The sequence below is a fragment of the Carettochelys insculpta genome, chromosome 5, assembly GCF_033958435.1.
Source record: "Carettochelys insculpta isolate YL-2023 chromosome 5, ASM3395843v1, whole genome shotgun sequence".
NCBI lineage: Eukaryota > Metazoa > Chordata > Testudines > Carettochelyidae > Carettochelys > Carettochelys insculpta.
Window position 1 is genome coordinate 5966556 of NC_134141.1, and position 13573 is coordinate 5980128.

The following is a 13573-nucleotide window of genomic DNA, read 5'->3' on the forward strand; positions in this document are numbered from 1 at the left end:
AAATAATTCATACAGTTCACTGGGACCTCAATAATATGTAAGTGGGTGGTGCAAAGGTTGGAGCTAAGGTTTGTTATAGTGTGACATGAGGAGTGTGGTATATTTAGTGTGGAATTACGTAATGGAGGTGTACATGTATGGAACTTATTCTTCAAGAATGGGGCCAGTGAATAAGTGATGAATGTATGTGTTGGGGACAAAGATGTGTGAAAGAATGTCTTAACTGGACATTTCCATACTTTTAAGTATGTGTGTAAGTGGGAGTTCACCATAAGTAACCCTATCTGGTGTTGAGCAAAGCTTTTTCTCATTGTGAAATTTGGGTCAAATCCTTGTCCACTAAAATTAGTACCAGGACCCCCTTTGCTTCAGTGTGGGGTTCAGATTTTGCCCTATATTGGCAACAAAGGCACCAAAAATGCCTGAAACAAAGATTAGTGAGTATACACAAACTTCATGCGTATCTCCAGTTTTGCTTGCTAACTTTAAGTGTAATATACTTACATTTTTCATGACAGTAAATAATCCTGGTATTCTAAAACCATGTGTAGCCAAATGCACTTATGTAGGGTTATAGTTCATAGAGACCTGCTTGTATCTCACTCCTGACCCAGCGTTCACCCAGGCTACACAGTTCCCTCCCTATAAGCAGGCACATTTATTCTTAAGTTAAAGCATTACAGGGAACATATATGCCTGCTAACGGCTTATCAGGTGTCATCCATCAGCTTTATGAAGCCTCCATAGGCCAAAGTCCCTGGAGGAATTGTCATGATCCCCTTTGAACAGAAGATTCTGTCCGCTTCCTGGATCAGAAGGAAGGCCCTCAGTCAGTTTAAACTCATTCTATTTATCCAAAATATCCTTCTTTGTCGGCCCCTAGGTAAGCCAGTTTAAATTAGTATAGGCAAGCCCCCCAGTGTTGTTCTATTTTTGTGCCAGGGTTGCAACCTGAGTGAATTTGTCAAATCATGCTCCACTGTCCTTAGATCCTGGAGGAATTGTACTCAGCTTCCCCTAAGGAATTATATGCAGACTGTAGCCAATGGTACATAAAATAAAGACAGTAAAATCTCCCAAAGTTGCCATTTCTGCCACAAGGTTCAGTTAGTAGTTAGTTTTTTTATTTCACCTGTATAAAGTACAATCTGTATTTTTAGTACTTTTAGTAGTAAACATATACAAGTGTAGTTTGCTATTTTTAATTAAAGTTTCAAGCAATGCGAGTTGTTGAAAATTATTCTCAGTTCTGCAAATAATCATTCAGTTTAGTTTTTATTTAATATAATTTTAAATCTCTCCTTCTGGGTGAGACCTTAGTCTGGACAGTGATTTAAACTTCAAGCCGGGAAAACTGCTCTTTTCTTGAGGGATAAATCATCAGTTACAGAGTACACCATTCATGGTTTACTTTAACAGCTTTTGAGTATAGACTTGTGCTGAACAACAAGGGAAGGTTGGTTTCCCTTACAAGAAAAAATGTTCCTTCAATACCATGAAAAAAGGGTAATGAAGATCTAATAATTGCTGCATAAATTGTGTGAATTGTTATAGTCATGTGTTCATGTGGCGAGGTTGTAATAGATTTGATTTTTTTGCCACTTTTCAGCAAATTTTGAAATCTTAATCTCTTGTACGGTTACACTGCCAGTACAACTAACCTGGAAAATTGGACAATTGATAATGTAATTCATCTGGAAACGTGTGATTTTTTTTTTTTTAAGCTGTTGTAAGTTTGTGTAGTTCCATTGCCTCTCCCACAAAGCGTTAAAATATTGTTTATTTCTGAAGTCAGGCACTTCTGCAAATTCAAGAACATGTGTTCCTAGCATGATGCAGATGGAGACAGATATAGTTCTATTTTGAGTGTGCAGGGCAAAAACGATTACCGGGGAATTTTTTTCCTTTGTTTCTTTATACAGGTAAGAAATCATTGGCAAAGCAGTTTTCTTTCCCTAATTTCTTTCAAGGTAGACATAAATTAGTTATTAAATGTTTTTTAAAAATCTGTCTCCTGAACATTTTTCCAGGATTGCTTTTTGTGATAATTGTGTGCCAGTGTTTAAAACTACAAGTGCTTTTAGTGTAATTACAGTGGGATAAAACTAACCTCTAATCACCTGCAAGTATTTATCATAACTGAATAAGCTGTTTTCCACATGGCGAAAAAAACGCAAAACAGCCAGTTGAGAGTCTGCTGCTGTAGCATTACAGGAAATTTAATTTACTGTAAATGAAATTTTTGAGCAGGGCTCATGACAAGCAATTATGAAATTTTCAGAAAATTAAGAAGTTGCTATCAACGTCTGTTGGTTTTAAATGGAGAAAAATACATTTTTCCTGCTATCCGGAGTAATAATTGTAATGCAGGGGTTACTTGTAACAACAACAGATACATAATTTTGAGACAGGAGTGTGTTTTTCAGCTTGACAATGCTCTTTTAAAAAGGTTTGCTACACCTTTTTTGTAGCATATCACTTCTTTTAGTTATTTGACATGACTTATGAGGCGAGTCTGAGGGACTTTAGTTTTCAGAAGAGAAGAATGAGAGCGTATTTGACAGCAACCTTCAACTACCTGAAGCAGGGTTCCAAAGAGGATGGAGCTAGGCTGTTCTCCATTGTGGCAGATGGCAAAACAAGGAGCAATGGTCTCAGGTTTCAGTAGGAAGGTCTAGGTTGTATATTAGGGGAAACATTTTCACTAGGAGCTGGATGAAACACTGGAATGGGTTGCTTAGGAAGGTGGTGGAATCTCCATTGTTAGACGTTTTTAATGTCTGGTTTGCAAAAGCCCTGGCTGGGATGATTTAATAGGAGTTGGTCCTGCTCTGAGCAGACGATTAGACCAGATGATCTCCTGAAATTTCTTCCAACCCTAATTGTCTATGATTCTGTGCTTTAACTCAGATATATTGTTGCTGTCCCTAATCATAGAAGAGTACGACTGGAAGGGACTTCGAGAGGCCATCGAGTCCAGCCCCCTGCTCTCATGGCAGGACCAAGCACTTTCTAGACCATCCCTGAAAGCCATCTATCTAGCCTCTTCTTAAATATCTCCAGTGATGGAGATTTTGCCACCTCCCTTGGCAATTCGTTCCAGTGTTTGATCACCCTGACAGTTAGGAACTTTTTCCTAATGTCCAGCCTGAACCTCCCCTGCTGCAATTTAAGTCCATTGCCTCTTGTTCTATCCTCAGAGGCAAGGAAGAACAAGTTCCCTCCCTCTGCCTTATGACACCCTTTTAGATACCTGAAAACTGCTATCATGTCCCCCCTCAATCTTCTCTTTTCCAAACTAAACAAGCCCAGTTCTTTCAGCCTTTCTTCATAGGTCATGTTCTAGACCTTTGATCATTCTCGTTGCTCTCCTCTGGACCCTCTCCAATTTCTCCACATCCTTCCTGAACTGCGGTGCCCAGAACTGGACACAATACTCCAGCTGAGGCCTAACCAGTGCAGAGTAGAGCGGGAGAATGACTTCTCGTGTCTTGTTCACAGCACACCTGTTAATCCATCCTAGAATCATGTTTGCTTTTTTTGCAACAGCATCACACTGTTGGCTCATATTTAGCTTGTGGTCCACTATAACCCCTAGATCCCTTTCTGCTGTACTCATTCCTAGGCAGTCCTTTCCCATTCTGTATGTGTGACACTGATTGTTTCTTCCTAAGTGGAGCACTTTGCATTTGTCCTTATTAAACTTCATCGTGTTTACCTCAGCCCATTTCTCCAGTTTATTCAGACCCTTTTGAATGATGACCCTATCCTCCACAGAAGTTGCAACCCCTCCCAGCTTGGTATCATCTGCAAACTTAATAAGTGTACTTTCTATGTCAATATCTAAATCGTTAATGAAGATATTGAACAGAACCGGTCCTAAAACAGACCCCTGTGGAACCCCACTAGTTATACTTTTCCAGCAGGATTGAAAACCATTAATAACTACTCTCTGGGTATGGTTATCCAGCCAGTTGTTCACCCGCCTTATAGTAGCCCCATCTAAGTTGTATTTGCGTAGTTTATTGATAAGTATATTATGTGAGACCGTGTCAAATGCTTTACTGAAGTCTAGGTATACCACATCCACCACTTCTCCCTTATCCACAAGGCTCGTTATTCTAATCCTTATGTAGTGCTGTAGGTATGTGCAGCAGCCATAAATGTGTAAAGTGTGTCATATAAATATTAGCTTGACTACAGTACAATGCAGAACACATACACTGGATGCATAATGCACCCTTTTGCCTGATCTTCCATCACTGATAAATTGTAACATGCCATTCTCACCTTTTGTGTGTCTCTGAATTGTTTATATTGTATCCATCTGAGAGATTGCATGTCCTTTAGGGCAGGAGCCTATCCTTGTTGTGTGTCTAAGGCACAGTTCACATCTTTGGCATTCTGTGAGTAATAAAAATAAAATCAAGTGTATGCAGGCAAAAATCATCTCAGACAAACGCCCTCTTGTGGTCTCCACGCAACTGATCAGAACACTAAGGGTATGTCTACACTACAGAGTTATTTCGGAATAGCTTGTTCAGGAGTTGTTATTCCAAAATAAGCTATTTTGGAATAATGTGTGCCCACTACATTGAAGCCGTGGAATAAGCAAAACTTTATTTCAAAGTAGAGTATCCACACACAATACAGCGTGTTTCAGATTAGAGCCCCTGGGAGCACTCTGGAGTTAATGTCTACACAGCAGTGTTATTTCAGAATAAACTATTCCAGAATAGTTTATTTTGAAATAGCTGCGTATTCCCTGCCTGCATAGCTCCTGTTCCAAAATATCTGTTTCTGAATAGACGCTCTTACTCTTAGAATGATTTTTATAGAATTTGAAAAGAAGCCATCCACTATTTCGAAATTATTTGGAAATAGTGGTTTTGCTGTGTAGATGCTTGCAAAGTTATTTCCAAATAGTGGCCATTATTCCAAAATAACTTTTCTGTGTAGACCCACCCTAAGTGGGACGCCCAGATTTGAATGTTGGCTTAGTCTTTTACTCATAAGACCTGAAGGAGATTGGGCAATATTAGTGGTTTGATCCTTCGTCTCTGAAATCAGTGGAGTTCTTAGTGTCCAGAGATAAAATACCTTGTGAATTCTGCCATACCTCCTCTCTGAGGTGCTGTATACAGCAGTTGGTGATGGTTGTTTAAAGGAGCCATGTGCCTGTCTTCCCTTACACTTGACACAGAGACTACGAAAGTAATAGGAAAAATCCCAAGAATGAAGGGACCACACACAGTTGATTCCTTAGTGGGTATAAATTGCTGTAACTCATTTGAAGTCTGCAGATCTTCACCAGTTTGTACCATATGCGCGTATGGCCCCTAATCTTCTGCCAGAGTGGGAAGTATAACAAAAAAGTTCTACTCTGAAATAATCGAAGAGCTTATCCTGAGAAAAGAGGAAGAGAGGGAACATAAAAATATGTTTTCAAATGTGTAGGCTTCAGCAGGACATTTTCCTTGGACTGCACTTAAACAGTCCATAGGTGGCTTTGTATTATTCCTTTGGTGGGGGGAATTTGGAGATAGAGCAATTACTTTGTCATACCTTTGCTGATTATTATTGTGTGAATTGTGGTAGAGTCTATTAGTCCCAGTCATGGTCCACAACCCCATTGTGCAAGGCTCTGTACAAACAGAACAAACAGGTAGCCTCTGCCCCAAAGATCTGCCATTGTTTGCCTTCACGCTCACAATAAAGAGTGTAACCTGAAAATAGAAATTCAGATTAATTTGACATGAGCTGCTCTGCTCAAAGTCATCCCACCCCACAAAATAACCATCTTTCTACTTGATGGCCCATAGGTCCATCCAACTGACTACATACTGCGTGACTGTTTTGTCACTAATTTGGTGCTGCTTCGGAAAGGTTCTTAAAACCAGCAACTATTCTCCAATGAAATTCTAGTTTGCGTGTGCTGTTCACATATCTGCTTCTTTCCCACTTTGACATGGTTGGTTTGTAGTTTGGAGGCAGGAAAGCATTAATTGGGTATGTCTAGACAGCCAAGAAAAACCAACAGCTGGACTTTGACAGCTGACTCAGGCTCATTTCATTTGCAGTAGAGACTTCTGGGCATGGGCTGCTTCTAGGATGGGCCAGCCTTGGGGATCAAGCTGTAATGTAGAGATTAGGGGTGTTAAACTTTTAACCAATAAGCACATTGGTAAGCATGTGGGTCCAGTTAATCAGTCCTTGACAGTGAACTCCAGTGGAAGCCAGCCATGGTGGGCCAAAGCAGCCGGGCCCGTGGAGAGGCTGGTGGGCTGGGTGGCGAGACATCATGGCTGTGATGGAACCTGGCATTTAACCAGTTTATCATTTTAACATCCTTAATAGAGATACCCACACACTTGAATGCGGTATGGATAATTTGTGCTTGCTTTCTAAAAGTCCCCAGTAAATGAGACAGGATGAGAAAGGAAGGGAAAATGTGCATATCCAGAAAAAGAGTGACTAGTTTTAACTTTTTCTGTTCATGAGTTATTAAATAGTTTCTTCTCTTGGCTGCTGTTTTTTTTGCTTCCTGCTAATATGTTATCTCTGTCTCTTGGCATGGGTTTCTGCTCAAGGCTATTGTGAGTATGGCTTTCTGTTTCCTTAACACTATCATATTTTAAGCATTTGTGGGTATGATGAAAAAAATGAGATGCTTAAATATGTAAAGTTATATTTTGTCAGAAATGAAAAATTATTTTGAAGATTTTTTTTTAAAAATGCAAAACCAGCTTTCCAGCTGTGGTTTGACCACAAGGTATAGCTTAGAACACCACAGGTGTGAGATGTTTATGGGTCTATATTAAAGCAAGAAAGATATGAGGACAAACAATTGGGGGAAAAAAGAAAAGGGAGAATTTGAAGTTGAAAACCTGGCCCTGCTAAAGTCCATGGTGAAATTATCATCAGTTTGGAGGCAGGGTTTTATGCCATTTTTTTATTTGTTTCTTTAATGCCTCATCAGTGCAACAAAGCTTGATGCACTGTCATTTTGTTTCAGTACCTCCAAACATACAGGGAGAAAAGAAAACAAATGAAATAGATTAATTTTTCGAATAAACAGATCTATTCAGTAATGATCCAATTTCAGAGAAATGTTTGTAAAGCATCGTGTCTTCAGTATGATCATATAACGGTAAAGGGAAGGGTAATTAGTACAGTACCGTAGAAAACAGCTGCAAATGTAAGGTATAAACAGAATAAAATGAAAATATGGCAGCACCACAGTGTTTTCAAATAGTTAACACTCAACTTTCTATTTTAGTCCACTCTTCTGAAAAAGAAGCTTGAAGAGCATCTGTAAGTAAGAAAATGTTCCTTTATTGTTTTTGTTATATGAAATACAGATACTGACTTTCTGTATATTGGAGGGGGTTTACCCAGTAGTAGTAGCAGGAAGGTAGCCACTTAATGATTTGGAAGATATATAAGCAACAGAAGTGTAGACAGCTAAAGATTCCTGAGAAAGACATTATTCAAGCATTATTTACATCGTGTAGAAAGTCTTTGCCAAAGAAAAATGATTGAGGATCATGTCATTTTCTGGTGGTAGAAAACTTGATTTAAAATTTTGTAAAGCTTAAATTGAGAGCAATTGTTCCTGTTGCCCTGAAAAAAAAAATTGCAGACTTTACTTCCGCTGGCATCCTTGCACCCATCTCCACATTGGTCATGCTTGTTACTCACAGACGCATGGGATACATGTAGGCCCCGTCACTTGAACAGGAGAAGGTGGTTACTGTGACTATTTGCCCTCTTGTGAAGAAGCCAGTTGAGGTATTGGGATACCACTGAGCCTGCCTGTTCTGCCAGTCTGGGCAACTTTTAACTCTGTCTTGCTGAGCCCGGCTCCACATCCGCAGTGTCCAGTACATTCACCGCTCACCACATGTGGTGAACAGGACACTGTGGTGTGGCAGTTCTGTCTCTGGAGCTGCATGTGGCTCCCCGTGGAGCTCCACGTGGGGAGTGCCATCCACTGCTCTGCGCACGTGCCCCACTGCTTAGTGAGAGAAGTGCATGGCGGTAGCGCCGGCTCTGGCCCCAGCGGCTTCAGCACCAGCTCTGGCCACCCTGGCAGTGGCAGCCCCAGCAGCTCGAACCACCCCAATGGCGGCAGCAGCCCTAGCAGCTCCAACAGCCCTGGCCCCAGTGGTGGCAGCACTAGCCCTGTGGCTCTGGTGAGTCACTGGCATTGATTTAGAATCGGGGCTGGGAGTGTCTGGCTCTGGGAGAGAGCATTTATTTAGAGGGGAGGCTGGGGGAAGCCTGGCTCTGGGGGAGGAGAAGGCCATTTATTTAGAGCAGCGGTGTCTGAACATAGAAGGACGACGACCATAAGTTCCTTGAATTGCTATTGGACACCGCTGCTCTAAAGGCTCCTCAAGCTTAAGCCACTGAAAGACAGAAAGACACGGCCACTGAGATCAGTTCTGGGAAGAACTCTATTTAAGGGCCTTGCTCAGGCACTCACGTGTCACTTCCCATGGAGTGCAGACCCAAAGGTATGTGAAATTTGCCCCCTCCATCAGTGGTGGAGGAAGATGTGAACACCCCATGTCCCCCACTCTGTATGAATTGTACAAACTGGGCTATGTTATAAACAAGCAATGAGGTGGATTTTAAGTGACTATGTTGGAAGGCAACCAGTACAAAGCAGATTACTTAGCAAATAAAACAAAACATGCAAATTAAGCTTGATCCACTGAGGAAAGTAGTAACAAATAGTAATTCCTCACCATAAATGTTGCCACAGGCAGATTACAGAGAGTCTTGAAAGCCAGCTACCCTGGCCTGCAGTTTTCATCCTCAGGTCAAAACTTGAAACTCACAAGCTAGAGGCCCTTTCAGCTTGGCCCAACTCTTCTGCCCCCAGTGGTAGTTTTCAGTGTCTCTCTGCTTGTGGAGGCAGAGGAGATCACCAGTGATGTCACTCCCGTTCCTTTTATAGCTCTTGGGTAAGGCAGGAACCCTTTGTCCTCTAGTGTAAAAGCCCTGGTATTCCAAAAGGGTCCAGTACCAGTAAATAACAACTTTTCCAACAATCTCCTACATAAGCCATCTCGCAGAAGGTTCCTCCCAATTATGTCATATCCATCTATATCGTAAGCATATTTTAATAAAGAATATGGTGTATAATGCCACAGTTATTTACCTATAACTGGAGGTGCTTTGAGATGTGTGGTCTGTGTTTATATTTCAGTGCCTGCCTGCCATCCCCAATGCTGTGGACTGGAATGCACAGCAGTAAGATGGGATGCTGGAAAGGCATTAACCTCAACAATGTGTTATTTCCTTGGCTGCAATGATGTGAGTCAATAAAGACTGCTAGAAATACATCCAGACTCAGGTGCATGCATGATATACAAATAGGACCCACACATCTTGAAGAACCTCCTGTTATAAATAATTAGCCTTCTCATTTGATGACTTACTAGCTTACAAGAAGTGTGTAGCCTCTAGTTGGAGGGAGGGGAGTACCAGCCTCTCATAATATCGTAGCTGTCAGTATGGTTTATTTTAAGCAGACTCTATATAGCTTATTGTATGTTTTTTGTAGAATTCTGGACTGAGAATGGAAGTTTCTGATGTTATAACTATGTATATGCAGTAGTGTTTTTTCTTTGGTTTTTAAACAGTTCCATTCTTTGTTCATTGATCTTATTCATCATGTGCCTGGCTTCCAGCTCCCTGCTGCTCACAGGAGACAGGAAGATGACCAGATCTGCTGTGCTGGTCAGTTTCCCCACTCCTCTGAGCAGCCAGTAGCTGAAGCCAGGTTCCAGCTCCCACAGGAGCAGGGAAACTGACCAGCACTACAACCCCATGTAAGTCGGGGATCTACTATATTATAATCTCCCAGTATTGTAGAACCTTGAATTTTTTTATTGCTTAGCTTTCATTTGAGATGGAGAAGAGTATTAGACCAATCACGTATCTTCCTACTATTTGTAACAGTGAGAAGCTGCATGAAGCTAACAATGAATTACAGAGGAAACGAGCTATTATTGAAGATTTGGAACCAAGATGTAACAGCAGTTGTAAGTTTTCCTCCATTAGAACACACGGTCTTTAAACAGAAAAGTTTATATGTTCAGAGGATCTTTAATAATTAACAGTGAAAATTAGACATTTAAGAAATATGTTTTGTACATTGTGTTTTATTGATACGGAATTGTAGGGAAATGTGACAATGGTAAGTAGCTGTTAGTTCTTGTAAAGGAGAACATCAAGATATACTGACTCGAAAGATACTGCTAAAGTTTAGAGAAGGAAAACAGCGGTCACTGTTTACCCTAAAGGGTGCTAAAATATTGATTCCTGTAGGAAGGTCAAGTTAGTACAATTCTTCATTAGTCATCTTAACCACCTCAGTTATCCAAAACTGCAGTTATCTGATATTGGATCATGTGTCTTTGTGTCCATTACATTAAAAATCCCTCCACATTTATTAGTTCTCTTGCAGTGTTCTGGTACGTACTCATGTTGCCTGAGCGTGTGTTCAGATTGTAGACATGAATGCTGTTGACATAGTTGGAGGCTTAGAAAAATTATTGGAGTAAATCATGATGGCCACCATTTAGTCAGTGAGAATGTGGCTTTGGACACAGTTTAGCTACGCCAGTTTAGTATTTCACAGCCATACACCAAGGCTCAATTGTAAAGGTCTCTAGCATATTGCTGCTTTAAAAAAAAAAAGGCACATGTATACCACCAGTACATTGAGTAGATTGGGGGGTTAAAAATAAGTGCCCCATCTCATCATCTTTCAGACAATGCCAGCATGTATCAGAAGTTTATTTGTGAAAGGATCCTGTAAGATCTACTATTTTGTTCTGTATTCGTTTGTGGGACATGTTGGTCCTTATTTTTTAATCTTTTAGAATATAAAGAATATGGCTGAGGTACTCTGGTAAATCAAAGATGTGGTTTAATTGACTAGCCTCTGTAAGATACCAGCCACTGGTTTTGACGGGGTAATGTCAAGAGAGGAAGGGTTACGCATATGCTGGCTGTGAAGATGGGAGGAAAATAGGCAGTGGGAGTGAATAGCGGATGGGAGGGAGGGCAGAGGGTGGAAGGATAGTTTTCTCTATTTTTGTGGCCTAAAAGTCAATCTAGGATCTATTCAGTATTGTAAATGTAATATATTTGTACAAGAGATGTTTTGTTCAAAAACACTTTGAGTTGAAAATATTTATCAGTGGAGTCCAGTTAAACCCATAAAATTATTTTTACACCTTACAAAACTTCCACACCATAACAAATGATAGAATGCTTGGAAATAGAATATTTTCCCACTCACTGAACCTCAGTATTGAGCTGTCTGACCCCTTAAAGAGTTCTGATTTTTGAGGGCTGGTACTTTTGGAACATTTTTTGTGTAGAAATCTTAAGTTGACCACCCAGAATCACAAGCAGGTTTTCAATATTTTGGCCCGAGCGTGTATTTGGATAGGTCTAAATGCCTGCGAGGGAACCTTCTAAAATTTTGTACTTTGAGAGTTAACATACTCTGAAGCATGGTGGAAAACAGTGGCTGTAATGAAGTTCTTTTGGGTTCTTTGAACAAGCATGAATTGAACCTGTCTAGTGGTGTTGGGTAGAGTAAGGAGCAACCTTTTTAAAATAGACAGTACAACCTTCCTGACTATCCCTTCCTGGCTCTAGTAACAATTGGTAAAGTAGATCTTACTTTGCCTGGTCAGGTTCTCCACGTCAGGCCAGTGCTCAGAGAGTACACTGGAAGTGAGAGAAATGCGTGTGAGTGCTGTGAGAAAGCTCTTACAAAACAGATGATCAGGAGTCATGCCAACCCTGATGATGTGTGCCATTTGATCAAGGATGACAAAATCAGTCTCTTCAGACAAGCTCACAAATGTTGATAATCTATAGAGGTGCCGTTGGCAAGCCAGCCTCATAAATCAAGTCATACAACTGTCTGGGCAATAAAACTGCCATTCTGGTCCACAGAACTTAATTTATTAAATGTTAAAAGTAATTATTTGGTTTCTTTCATGTCACATTTTTGGCAAAATTCTTCAGTGTTACCTTTGGGGAACTATGTACAAGGGGTTTTTCTTTAACGTGTACTTGGCTTAGGTGAATTATATTGCCAGAATATTTTGGAACATGTATTGCATTGTTAGCCCTCACTTTTATGAAGTCACAATGAGTTGGCCAACAGTGTCATTAGTGACTGGCACTAGTTAGCCCTTTAATGATAGTAATTTTGTCTGTGGCTTAATTATTCAACTAGTGTATACAGTGGAGCAGAACACACTGTTGTTGTCTCCGTGTTTCTGAGTTCTGAATTGTGTCTGCTGAATGAGTAGAGACATTTTGCTCTCTGACTTGTGCTCTTCTTTACTGAAAAAATAAGTACTAGCACTAGGTTAAATTTATATTTGAACACTCAGTATTCAAGTGTGTTTGTCTTTAATGTTAAATTTTAACATGCATTTCTCCACACATGAAGCACTCAAAATCGAAGAATTACAAGAAGCTTTACGGAAAAAAGAGGAGGAAATGAAGCAAATGGAGGAGCGATACAAAAAGTACTTGGAAAAGGCCAAGAGTGTAAGTGCTCAGAGCTAAGGTTTACGTTGCTTGCCACCTTTCTATGGCAATAAAAATAAATAAAACAGGTGGGTTAATTGCCACAGGAGAGGAAGGTAATTAGTAGGTTTTGTTGTAGTTTTCAGTTTGACACCAATATGATAAGTAGTAGGAAGAGTCTCTTCCTGCAGAAGCTTTTACCTCAAACTCATGTTTATGACACACAGCTTCCCCCTGCCTCTCTCCACCTCTCTGTCTTTGATACACACACCCATCCCCACTGGAAACATCCAGTTCATTCACACCCGGGTTCACCCAGCCTCTAGTCTGTCTGTGCCAGTGACCAGCACCAGATGACACCTATTAAGGTAACAGTTCTTTGATAACCAGCCTCCTGGGGAAAGTTCTTCCTAACTCTAGTCAGTTAGTGGGCTGCAGTGTGACCAACAACCATTGCAGGCCCTGGGGCAAGGTGGGACGGGGAGCTGTTTCCTTGCGCCCAGAAGGGGTGTGGCCAAAAGGAGAAGTGGAAGAGCTTAGGGCCATCATCATCCCACCCCCTCCCCGCTTTCGGCAAAGCCGCGGCACAGTGCTCTGCGCAACTTCAAAGGGACCCAGGCAACCGCCCTATAGCCCCTCTGTGCCCCACCACACCACCACTATCCCCTGTTGGCAGGCCTGGTGGGTTGATTTATGTCCGGAGCATAAGGATCAATTTCCTTTTTAAATGCTTGTAACAGCTACAATTTGTGGATGATTTTCTTACTATTCATAGAAAGAGATAATCTTTTTTAATACCCTTAAGCTCTTTGCCTCAATAATATCTTCTGGCCATGAGTTCTGTAGCTTAGTTATATACGCCCAATTTCAAAAATGATTTTCCAGTTTATATTTGTTTTAATTTCATTGGTCTCCACTTGTTCTTGATTTGAGAGGGTAAAAAGGAGTACCACACTGCTGTTCTCCCTGCCATTGATTATTTTACATACCCCTTTATGTT

The 13573-nt window shown here is 40.8% G+C and overlaps 1 protein-coding gene across 2 annotated transcripts in view; it reads left to right on the forward strand.

Annotated features, from left to right (window-relative positions):
* HOOK3 (hook microtubule tethering protein 3) overlaps positions 1 to 13573 on the forward strand; it is a 90528-nt gene that overhangs the window by 70569 nt on the left and 6386 nt on the right. For both annotated transcript variants that reach the window (XM_074994589.1, XM_074994590.1), the window contains 3 exons: positions 7280 to 7314; positions 9973 to 10055; positions 12494 to 12594. In XM_074994589.1, the coding sequence (XP_074850690.1) occupies positions 7280 to 7314; positions 9973 to 10055; positions 12494 to 12594 (219 nt within the window). The remainder of the gene's footprint in view (positions 1 to 7279; positions 7315 to 9972; positions 10056 to 12493; positions 12595 to 13573) is intronic.